The sequence below is a fragment of the Odontesthes bonariensis genome, chromosome 3, assembly GCF_027942865.1.
Source record: "Odontesthes bonariensis isolate fOdoBon6 chromosome 3, fOdoBon6.hap1, whole genome shotgun sequence".
NCBI lineage: Eukaryota > Metazoa > Chordata > Actinopteri > Atheriniformes > Atherinopsidae > Odontesthes > Odontesthes bonariensis.
Genome location: NC_134508.1, coordinates 28,573,389 through 28,585,962, shown reverse-complemented (window position 1 = coordinate 28,585,962; position 12,574 = coordinate 28,573,389). Strand labels below are relative to the sequence as shown.

Sequence of the window (12,574 nt, the reverse complement as noted above, 5' to 3'; positions counted from 1 at the left end):
GTTTCACACTTTCCTACTGTAGATCAACTGCACACTGGTAAACTGAAGCTCTACTGAGGCAATAAAATAATCAGTCTGATGTAGCTCTGGATCTGTTCTGAGGCCACTTTTTCAGGTGAAAAAGATCAATAGGCAAGCCAAGTTTGAAGTTTTTCAGTTAGAAGCCCATCTAACTACCAAACACACTGGTAAAGTCAAACATATGTTGGCATTTTTGGTTACTTGAAACACAGACATCTTTGGTAAAGCTGAGATCCTCCCACTGTGACCTTCACCCAGAACATTCTGAGGGCAACAGGCCACTTGGTATGACAAAGAAGCAAAATTTTTACATGCAGTTTCAGTCAGAATTAACTAGAAAGGCACCAGCAAATTTGCAAAAACACAGAAGTCGCAGGGATTAAACTTAACATGACAAGTGATAACTTTCGTTCATTCACCAATCACATGGTAGCCTATTTGTTGTATCCCTACCGTCTGGTGCTAATGATGCAGCTTTGCTATAAAAACCACCTGACACATCTGATAGCTGTCAGATGGACAATAACTATCCGTATAAACATGCCCACCCAACGCTCGTAGGTTCATCAAGCCTACATTGCCTATACCCCAAAATCTCAACCACACGGGGTAGAAAATAGCATATAGAGCAGAGAAAGCTTTTTGAAGAGGCTGTTAAGAACGTAACGCATTCTCTAATTATAGATCTCACTTAGTCTCTTTTGAAGAGACTGTAAAGAGGAACACGCCAAAGTTTTAGATTACTACAAGTCTTATAAAAATGAGGAAAAGCAGCCCATTGCAGACCACTTTGCAACAACCTAGAAGCCTTTTTTTTATACCTCCCCTGTCATTTCACTTAAACGTAAAACATTAATGAACACTAAGAAGAAAAAGAACATTTCACTTAAAGGCTTGTACCATTGACAGGCCATGTGTCAAATGAGAGGGAAGGGAAATGCCTCAGAAAGTGTGAAATGCCACGTAACGTAAGATAGATAGATAGATAGATAGATAGATAGATAGATAGATAGATAGATAGATAGATAGATAGATAGATAGATAGATAGATAGATAGATAGATAGATAGATAGATAGATAGATAGATAGATAGGTTCATGTGACTGCAAGAGTGTGAATGACTTCAGAAACCTTTGTTCTTCCACTCACACCCCTTCTGGAATAAGAAAATAAAGCAATGAAGGTCAGTTGGAGAGCAGACTGCCAAATATAGCCGCTGTGTTCATGTGAGGGCCAGACTCTCCAGAACGACAAGCCCTGTTCTGACCATGCCCTGTAATTGAGGAGAAAATAAGGACAGAAATTATATGTTTATTTTTGACAACAATTTTAATCTTCTGTGCTCTCCTTCAGAAAACGAGACGCCCACAAAAAGGCGCTGAGAATCTGTTTTATGCTGGAGGCTAAGACTTGAGTTTTTTTTTTTTACCTTTTTAGTATTACAATAAATGAAATTCTAAAATGAAAAGTATCCTTCATTTGAGAAACCTTAAGTGAATCTCAAAGAAAACAAACTGAGATACATCCACACCGTATACATCACACTGTAAGCATTACTTTGTTTGGCATTAAGTATAAACTCTGTAAATCCTCTAATTAGACACAAAGTCAGTTTATGCGGTTTTACTTTTCTGTTAGTAAAAAGCTCCATGCAAATGATTTGCCATAAAACAGGATATCTTTTGCCATAATATCTTTAATATGATATTTCTAACAGGTTTCTTTTTGTTTCTATATGAATATTTGATGAAAAGAGAAGTATTACGTGACAGAAAAGAAGGGAATAAATGTTAGAAAGCTTGTCATATTCCAATGTTGAATATAATATTTTCAATATAGATCAGATTTGAATAATTTTCTGGAGTTTTAAATAAAACATTAAGGCAGTAACATTTATAAATAATAGATAAATGTAGATTTATGATTCTTGTCACGGTTTACAAAAGTTTTATGGACCACTCCAACTGGTTAACTCTCATGGAAAGTATTCTGAACAGTTTTACCAGCATTATTTTTTATATTCTTCTGCTAAAAGTCTGGATATGTTGCAGCTTTATTTTGCATTTCTAGAATTTTTTTCCATCTTTCTGTTCAAACTCTTCTTTTTTTTCCAACAAAGTTTGACTTCAGGAAACTATCCTGGGCTGTCATTTCCCCTCCTCATTGTTTAAATTCATTTAATTTGATGTGATAATCTCTTATTTATTTTATCCACCGAGTTAATCCTTTTCTTCTTCGCTTCCCTCTGTAGTTCAGGCTCTTAAACCATCACACTAAAGTCTAAAAAGGCAGTTAACTGCATTTAAGAATATTGGAAACAGAGACAGGGTTGAAACCAGAATAATAAAATCTCGGATATAGAAACCACAAACTCGCTCAGTTTAATTTCTCTCATTTATGTGGCGTAGGCCAAGGTTTAGTGTTCTTTTGTTATTTCTCCTCACAGAGAGAAAAACCGGGAAGACATTTTTTTAGTCGTTTACTTCTATCATCCTAGTTACTGTTCACTAATTGTGATATGACGAATAGCATTTGTGTCATTATGAAAATGCTCTAAATCGTCAAACTGAGTAAAGAAATCAGTGCGGATCATTATCTGAAGACATTAAATGTAATCTTTTCCGTCGGACTCCGCAGGACTAATCCTAGTGGAAAGAAAATAAACTCAGGGAAATTGAAATAGCGCATGGTGATTGATGAGTGACCCATTCATGCATTTGTACTAAAAAACGATTCGACACTCTCGTTTGGGGAGGTGGGATGTCCTCGTTTTAGCCACCAATCTCCGTCCATTTTCCTCCATCTTTGGGATTTTATTGCTTCTTAGCGAGTCTTCAAAGAGCCCATAGCCTATAATTAGGGGGCGGGCCCCCAGTGCCTCAAAACACTTCGCCGCGTTAGAGCCCGACTTCTTCCAAACTGTCCCGGGACTCAGAGCAGCGCCTCTCCCACTCCCCTCAGTTTCCTAAGGATTTTGTTTCTCAGGGATGGCCGCATCTATTCTGGAGGTAGGGAATGTAATTGTAAGTAAATTCGGTTTTTTTTCTTCTTCTCTTTAAGACAAATTAAACTTTTTTCAGTGAATAATACATTTTCAGTTTGACTTCATAATAAAGTCGTGCTGTGGGCAAACTTTGTTCAGTTTGAGGGTATTTAGTGTAGGATCGAAATATAACGGGAAAAGTGTAACGATATTAGGATGTGCGTTGAGATGGATCTCAGATTTAAAGAAAGATGACATAGTTTCACTCAGGATGAAACTTTACAACTCACATTTGAACCTGTTAGTCTCTGTCAAAGCCTGTGATTAACATTTCCTCCAGGGATTCCATTTCTGAGAGCGAACAGAACATTATGTAAAGAAGAATGTAAAGAAACATAGAATGTAATGTAACAGAATGTAAAGTATTTTAGTAAAAGAAGATTATGACCAATCACCTCTGGATGGGAAGTCAGACCGCTCTGAAAGATTATCATTTACATCGAAACAAAATTTAGGGAATATTTGAGATTATTGTACATAGAATATACAGTTTTATGCTACAATTGAAAAATAAAAAGTGCTGTACGTTAGAGTTGAAAGAAATCCCACCATACTTAAATGAAATTCAAGAGTGAGAGATTACAAGTATGTAAACTCAGAAATACAGATACTGTAATGTTTTGTTTGTTATATCCATGTGTAGTTTGTGGCAAAAGCCAAGAGATAATGAATCTGATAGGTTTTGCTATATTGTGTGTAGCCTGTCAACGAAGGGAAGTAGAATCAAGAGAATAAGGAACAATATATGAAAGTTTTTCACTTCAAAAGTGGTAAATATTTTGCTTTTGAATAGGACACATGAACATGTTTTATATGTGTAACAAAAATTATCATAAACAGATTATTGTGACGCATTTTACAATATTTCATCTAACGTATTTTAAACAGTCAATGTATTGGGTATGTATGCATGTTGGAAATGATCTTACAAAGAGTTGGGGAAATATTTAATTAATGTACACTTAAGTATAGCTGGTCAAAATCATTTAAGTTCAAACACTCAGTGAGTGAATTACTTCTTTTCTGAGCAAAGCAGAACATCCACCGCTTGAAACCACTTTTAAAATTTGGAGAGCAGGGAAAACCAGCGGTGGCAGTCAGACATAAGTTTTTTATTAGAGTTGACACTGACAGAAGTAGCAGTGGCAAGCAGCCATTTCCTGCAGACAGACAGGCTCATTTTTCCTCTTGTCTCCTCCTTCCCAGGAAGACTCACGCTATGGCTCCAGTCCTCTGGCTATGTTAACTGCTACCTGTAACAAGTTTGGCAGCACAAGCCCTATCAGAGATTCAGCTACACCCAGCAAAACCAGCAGCAACACTCCAGTAAAAAAGCCTTACGCCATGACCTCTGACCTTCAGACAGCGAAGAACGGGCGGACGACAGACGGCAGCAGCCTGGCGGACTCTTACACTGGCTCTTTCACCACAGCTGGAGGAGGAGGTGGTGGGCTGCTTACTCCCACTGGAAGCCCTCCTCATTCGGCCGGAGGCTACACTACAGAATATAACCCTTTCTCCCACTCCTTCCAGACTTCGGTCTCCCAGGACCCGTCTCTTTTAGTGTCAAAGGCCCACGCTACGGCCGACTGTCTTACCAGTGTCTATACGTCGCTGGACATGACACACCCTTATGGCTCCTGGTACAAGGCTGGAATCCACCCTGGCATAACTGCTGCTCCAGCTAATGCCACTTCTTCTTGGTGGGACGTTCACCCCAACTCCAACTGGCTGTCAGCAACACAGCCCCAAGCTGATGGGGGTCTCCAGGCTTCTCTGCAGCCTGTGGCACCGCAAGCATCCCTTAGCCCGCAGCTTCCAAGTTACAGCACCGACTTTACACCACTCAACCCAGCTCCATACCCCTCTGTGGGACTGGGCTCCTCTTCACATCTCCTTCAACCTTCCCAGCACATGCTGCCCCAGGACATGTACAAGCCTAAGCCTGTGCCAAGTGCAGGGCTTATTGACAGTCCCATGGGCCTCAAGCCTGCTCGGGGATCAGGAGGCTACAGTGGAGGGGCTACACCCAGCAGGTCATCATGTGACTGCCCCAACTGCCAGGAGCTGGAGAGGCTGGGAGCCTCAGCTGCATCCCTGAGGAAGAAACCGGTCCATAGCTGTCACATCCCAGGCTGCGGGAAGGTCTACGGCAAGGCCTCCCACCTAAAAGCTCACCTGCGCTGGCACACCGGCGAGCGGCCCTTTGTTTGCAACTGGCTGTTCTGTGGGAAGCGTTTCACCCGCTCTGACGAATTGGAGAGGCATGTGCGCACCCACACGCGGGAGAAGAAATTCACTTGCCTACTGTGTAACAAACGTTTCACACGTAGTGATCACCTCTCAAAGCATCAGAAGACCCACGCAGATTCTGCACTGCAGGGTAAAGCTGTAGCTGTGGAGGGAGACACAGATCCTCGGAGTGAAGAGACCGCAGAGCTTAACTCCAGCGCTGTAACCGCCAATCCTGTCGCTGACCAAATCACCAATGGAGATGAGAAGACTGCCACACCTAATGGAGTAGAGAACAGCAGTGGATTGTTGGAGATCTGACTGCATTAAGTCTTCTACGCAATGTTATTTTGTGACATTATAGGCTTGATTTTTATGAAGAAAGATTTGCCTTACAGTTAAAAAAAACAAATTTTCTCCCAAACATACAAAGGATATGTTGTGTGGAAAGACTTGATTTGATAAATGACTGAACATGTTGCAGGTAGCAATCACTTCATTTTCTCTGGACCACACACACACACAGAACAAATATGAGTCAGTCTGCAAGCAAACAAGCACAAAAGTAGACAGACATACAATCAAATACGCACAAAGTACACAGCCTAGCCCTGATGTATATGAGCATGAATATAACATACATATGTGCACATTTGCATGCACAGAAATAACTATGAGCAAATGTGCAAGCATATATTATGTATTCATGCATACAAGGGTACCCACAAAAGTATGCCTGTTCAGACACACATACAAGTAAACATGCTCATGCACACATTTTGTAGTCTGCACACATTTTCTGCCTTTCAAATGAGACAAACCACTGGGGAAATTTAATCTGCAAAAGCAGAAGGAAAAGAGTTCTGAGGCTGCAAAAGGAAAGTAGTTTTACAACAAGACTTATGGTTGGGATGACGGAGCTGATGGAGCATTGCATGCCTGGAGAAAAATCTGATTTACAGCCGTATTTTGATACTTATCCATTATTCTTGAAACAACCAATGGACAGTGTTACTTGCAGCTTGTACTTGTCAAAGACATCCTGATGTAAAAGATACTGCATTTTTCTTTTGTTTGCTTCTTACTTACTGTCTAATTTAATTTCGTATTTACACAATTAATCTAATTTATGTCTTAAATTATGCACATGGAAGATTATCTTGCACCCTGCAGGAAATATTATACCTAAACAAAATGAATGGTTGAAGTTAAAAATAAAAATAAAAATAAAATGCATTAAATTAAGACTTTTTTTCTTATTTATTAGTTATTAGGTGGAGTTTTGGGAGTATATTTTTAAAGTTCTATTTATAGATACTGAAGCTTAATGTGCGTGGTAACTAAATTTGTATTATCTTTTAATTGTGAAATCTTCTACACCTGGCAAAGTAATGATTAACAAGCGATTCCTACTTTGTAAATACTATATGTTGACAACAATATATAGATTTTTGTTAGGTGTGCTATTTTTCAATTTTTTTTTAGGTTTTGCCTATGTTATGTCTAACTTTTCACCATGAAATGATGTCTATCTTACTTCATTTAATAGACAATAATCATAAGGGCTTAATTTCTATTTGATTGCTGACTTGTTATCGAATGAGTGTAAAAAAAAAAAAGTAAATAGTAATGAAGCAATGCAACTTTTAAAGGGACTCAAGTTGTGAGATTTATGACATGGAATCATGAACATTTTGGTGCTTTCAAGAGTAAAGAAACTTTTAAAAAAAAGATCATCTTTGTTGTTATTTCCTACACAGAAGCTTTCTGAGACAACTGTTTGATTTTTATATTTTAAAGAATGAAAAGCAGTCATTCTGGGCATGAACTTCTCTCTTATCCTGATCTCCTCACTCACTGTCCTTTTCCTATCTTTCTACCTCACCATGGCCAAGCAAATACTTTCATTATCTTTTGCAGCACAAACAAAGCTGCTCACTGAATTGAAGTCTAAACTCCACACAATGACCCCCTTTCAGGCATCCACTGTAGTTACACTCAAGACAATTACTCCACTCTCCTGCTTCAGAGGGGTAATTACTGAGAGTGATGTTCCAGCAGAGTCAGGGGAGAGGAGAAGAAGGGATTAGGACAGGGGAGATGTGGCTGCATTGTTTATGGAGGGAGGCGGTCAAACAAAGGACCCCGATTAGGTCAGGATGCATGACCAAAGAGGTGATGTAGGGATACAAATGCTGTAAAGACGCTGAGCCAAACATCAGCTATGTTTAAGATTTTGTATATGGTATTTCCGTATGTTTCTGAAAGAGTTAACAGTCACAACAAGTGGCACTTGCATGTCTTTCTGTGCAACGTTTCTGTCAGGCTTTTCCAGACTAATAAAAATACCAAAGGTGGGAGGACTTCCCACGCTGCTTTAAAAGTAAGATAGCCTTAGGACAGCCTAAATGAGCCCACAGACAGATGTGTTTTGCCATGGAGTTGCATCAGATATGGTCAGAGTGACTCTATGACTTGTTAATGACCTTGTTGGTAGCAGGTGATGTAAAAGGATGTCAAGAAAGGCAAGCATAAGAGACAAATCAATGCAAATATTCTATGTCACTTTGGTAAAATTTTTGATTTACCTTGCAGTCCAAAGAAATAAAACTGCAAGGAAAAAAAGAAACACTGGCTAAATCACAGAAATGAAGAAGAGACAGAGCAGCTGGAACCCCCCTGAAGCTACAACTCTCCTGTTGTAACATTTACACTTCCCAGGCTGCATGGTTCCAATTTAGGGCATCTAATGAGCTGTAGTTGAGGTCAATTTATATAAAATGTCCCGGGGCCGAGTCTGTCATCAAGGACCAACATGTTTATGGTGGTCTGAAGTGGGCGCACGGTCGAGTCCACAACATAAAAAGGCAAACATGGGGAATGGGTATGGGAGGGTGTGTCAGGCCAAGGGTTGAGGGGGGGGTTAAGAAGATGGTCAGTGGCTTTTAAAACCTCTGCAGCTACTGGTATTTTCGCCTTTTAAAAATACACTCCAACTGCTGTGGTGGTGGCATACTGTAGCCTTAACTTTATTTTTACTTCTTTTATTTAGAAAGCCAGGAAACATTAAGTGTTGCTTCAAATAAGATCATAAAAAAGAAAATATACATGCAGTGACACAGAGAGGCAAAAGCAGAAACTGGACAATGTGTTCCATATGGTTTGCCCACAAGTTCCCATTTAGTCCATTCACACAGTCAAATCATTGCAGACTTAAAAGAACAAAAAAGGTTATTGAAGTGGTTCCCAGATCTACCTGTTTAAGCCATCAAATATCTCATTTCCAGTCTAATGCAAAGAGGATACTTTAAAACATGCTCTCATGGTGTGTTTTGTTAAGCTGTTAAACTTGCTGAGTCACACAAACTTACTCTTAATGAGTTACTCCTGAGAGAGACTCGGATTGCATCTCTTTAGAATAAAAGACCTCATCATGATGTATTGAACAAAATGCTAATTAACCCCATTTCCCGCTGTTATCTGGTCCTAACTGAGTAGTCAAGTAAAACAATTGACTGTGTTCTGACATAGCCACAGGCATGGGTGCCTGTCCTTCCTTCCAGTGTGTGCAAGGCGGAGGTACCATTTGAGGCATAGGAGAGGACAAAAGCACAGGTGTCTGCAGGTGTGACTGGGTTTTTGTGGCAGAGTTCGATAGGGTAAAGAATGTCAGTATAGCCAGAGGCTCAGTAGCCAGGTAGTAAGTAAAAGCAAGATAAGGCTTTTCTGGCAAAGGGGAAGGTACACTGATCGCAGTAAACCATAACATGACCTGGAGAACAGAAGGGGTCAGGTTAAATAAAACAAAGGTTAAAGAGGAAAACAAAATAGATAAGAAAGGACAAGGGGTAAAAAGGTAAAGCTATCTTGCAAGTGCACTTTATGTCCTCTTTTCTTATCAATTTTAACCATCATTTACATGTCAGGGGAAGGAAGCAGCAGCATGTCACAAAACAATGTGCCTCTGTGATTAAGTATCATTGGGTGTTTTTTCTCATTTCATCTCAAAAATCCTTTTTTTCTGGCTTTCCTTTAATGCATTCTACATTGAATGACAGACAGATATAACATTATAATAAAGGTATGATAATGAGGATTTGTTAAGGGACTTTCTATCAGTTACACTGCATTATATTCATCTCATATTCATGCATGTTTATCTGTGTGTGTGTGTGTGTGTGTGTGTGTGTGTGTGTGTGTGTGTGTGTGTGTGTGTGTGTGTGTGTGTGTGTGTGTGTGTGTGTATGTCTGTGTGTGCTTATGTTCACATGCCTAGAAGTGACAAACCACACATATGGAAAACAGACAAATGAAAAACCATACAAATATGGTGGCTACAAACTCAACACAGGTTTTCTGACCTTCTGTATGTGCTTTTGAGTAAAACAGGTGGAGCTGGCAACAGCTGGCAAATAACAATTACATATTTCTATCAGACTGAAAAGTAACACAGCTGCTGCAGCCAAAGCAGAAAGGAAAGCTAGCAAAAAAAGAAAAAGAATGCTGACTGTGTGAATGCGTAAATTGATCTGATTAATGCCACTGCCCCATCACTGATGCACAATATTCCAGATCTGATGATGTACAACTTCAATAAATGAAGTTTGAAGCATGAGATAAAGTTTTATTCTGTGAGAATGTGCAATTCTGGTTATTGTTGTTGCTCTTTGTACCAAATAAAGAACAAACAGAAAAGCAATTATGAGAGAATGGAATTAGTGTAAATGTCCAAAAGACCATTTTTACTATAATTAAATGATTAAAATGGTTTCAGTAATAAATTGTCCAGTGATTTTCATTAGCCTAGTTTTAAAGGTTTTCTTAAAGCAGATGTGAACATGAACATGAACATACATCTTTCGATGTGAGTCTGCCACGCTGTGCACACATTCTCTTAGAAAACAGCAAGTAGAGCAGGTTGACCACTCTTTGGGTCACTTTAAACCTCTCCAAAACAGCCTCAAGACCTCCAGGAAGAGGCTGTTTATTTGAGGTTTTGAATTCATTGTGAACATAAATAAATGGTACAAAAGTGAACTCTCTATCCTTGCACTGAGTTCCATTCATATTGTGGCAAATGTGCACTAGCTTGAGACATTACCTCCTGCCTCTCCTCATGGTCCAATATGATTTATTATTACATTGGTGATTAGGTTTCGGCTACCTTCATTTTTAACTAAACAAATAGCAGTCCCTTTGTCTTGCATCATCAAACTTGAAGTGATTTTCATACTTCTAATCGTATAATGTTACAGCATTTTCTGGCCTGAAAATTGTCTTTAAAGTTTAAATTCATCTCTTGCTGCCCAGTGCACCAAATGCACCACTAAATGAGACCATTTTGTTTATAGGAACTGTGGGAAGGTTGTGGGTGACTCTATGCCCCTTTAAAAAGATAATATGCTTCCCATTTAATGGCCTCCGGATGACAAATTGCTTCCAGGGGAAATTTAGGTTTAGAAAATTGCATGTGTGACACGTAAAGACATATCTACTCAACTTAAGATGTTTGACATCCATAATTCAATTATACACAGAAGTAGGTGCAGTTTGAGTTCTCAGAAAAACCACATTTGCTCAAGAGGGCTGAAGCAAGTAAACACGCTGTTTATTTATAAATGTGTATTTTTCACCCTGTTGTGTTCATGTATGAAATTAACATTAAATGCAAATTTTGGGTAGATTAACAAAAATACAGCAAGAGTGCCTACTGTAAAGCTAGTTGGTTTACGCAATTTTCACCACAATGGAAAGTTTCTGTCTCTCACAAGACAAGTAGTTTGATATCTCTTGGACATAGAATTGGAAAACCACTCAGAAAATTAATGGCCCATAATAACCTAATAACTTTACGTATATCTAAAGCATCATTAAAGTTTTCTTTCCTTTTGAAAATGCTTACTATCTTGATGGTATTCTGACTGACGAACAGCCCAAACCATTCCTGTTTTCTTTTTTCTTTTTTGTTTTCTTTTAGCGCAAGCCACTAAATACTTCCTTGGAACAGTTATAGGGAAGGGTTTTAAGAGACACAGTGAAAGGAGGGTGCAAAAACACAAAATCATCAGGAGAAAAGGTAGAGAAAACACAGTCAGAGTGTCCTGCCACTAACAGCTCAGCGGTAAGTGAGAAAAAGAGAGCAGCCAAATAGCAAATTAATCTGGATCAAGATCAACAGAATGAGGAAACTGAAGAAAAAAAAAAAGACAGTCAGGGAGGAAGGAGGGAGAATGGAGGGAGAGACAAAATGCAGAGAGAGAAGTGAGTGATTTGCGTTGGAAGCGGGAGCAGGGAGCCAGGGTTGGCAGGGTTTTGGTGGAGGAGTGTGGTGGTTCAGAAGTCCTCCAGCGCGAGGCGCCAGTGTGTCCGGCGGGGGCCCTGACCATGAGCTGCCTCACCCCCCCAGAGCCATGGCCACAAAACCCCTTCCCCCCTTCACCACCAGCACCACCACCCATCCAGCCCGAAACCCACTGGCAGGCAGTGCTTCACTGAAGCTGCTGCTGCATGTTTATTTAATATTCTGAAGAAATTGAAATATCTTTGTGGCTTCACACACATACATGCACAATTACGTATACACATACATACATGCACACATGCATTCACACACATTACCACCACAATATATAAATAAATAAAGTAGAGTAATAATGTTCTCTTGATCTGTGGCCAAGAAAAGAGCTGGAGAAAATCTTTTTCAAATGGTGTTTTCAGAAACGTAGAGGGAGGAGCATAAATGTCTGACACTGCATGTTGCGAGAGCAGGCGGCATGTCTTCCAGTCTAACTCCCACAGAGAGGAGAGCGCATTAACATAGTGGTTGACAAACAAGAAATAGTTTCCATGTGACAAGAACAGGGAAAATTAACTGTATTTAGTGAAGTCGATGTTATTCATTTATCTTTCTTAAAAAGTAAGAATTGCACATGTTAAGCAGTTTAGCAACTCAGAGTGTGTGGTCTGTGAATGAGAACGTGTATATGAGGTGTTTGTGAAGTGTTAAGGGAACAAATGTGCATGCCAGCCCTTTTCAGTTTGTCTGCGTGTAAATGCATGAGGGCACGTACACGCACACATACACAAATACACATCCATAATGAGTCTCTGATCATTACAAAGCAATTCCTGCAGACAGAAATCCCTTAAACAGCCTTGGTTTTGGTCTCCATGCTATCCCCCCTCTGTCTCCTCTCTCCTCAACAGCCACCAACCACTGCTGCTGCCAAAAATAACACAGGAGCGCCACTCGAACCCGCGCCTCACCACAGCACAGCT

The 12,574-nt window shown here is 39.7% G+C and overlaps 1 protein-coding gene across 2 annotated transcripts; it reads left to right on the top strand.

The window, feature by feature from the left end:
- The first annotated feature begins 2,938 nt into the window (after positions 1–2,938).
- On the top strand, positions 2,939–6,991 carry sp7 (Sp7 transcription factor). Of its 2 annotated transcripts, none has more exons than XM_075461433.1 (2): positions 2,939–3,029; positions 4,271–6,991. In XM_075461433.1, the coding sequence occupies exons 1-2, from the start codon at positions 3,009–3,011 to the stop codon at positions 5,615–5,617; spliced, it is 1,368 nt and encodes a 455-aa protein (XP_075317548.1). In that variant the 5' UTR covers positions 2,939–3,008; the 3' UTR covers positions 5,618–6,991. The 2 variants fall into 2 exon arrangements, with proteins under 2 accessions (XP_075317548.1, XP_075317547.1); XM_075461432.1 differs by having other exon boundaries at positions 2,939–3,044.
- Positions 6,992–12,574: the final 5,583 nt, after the last annotated feature.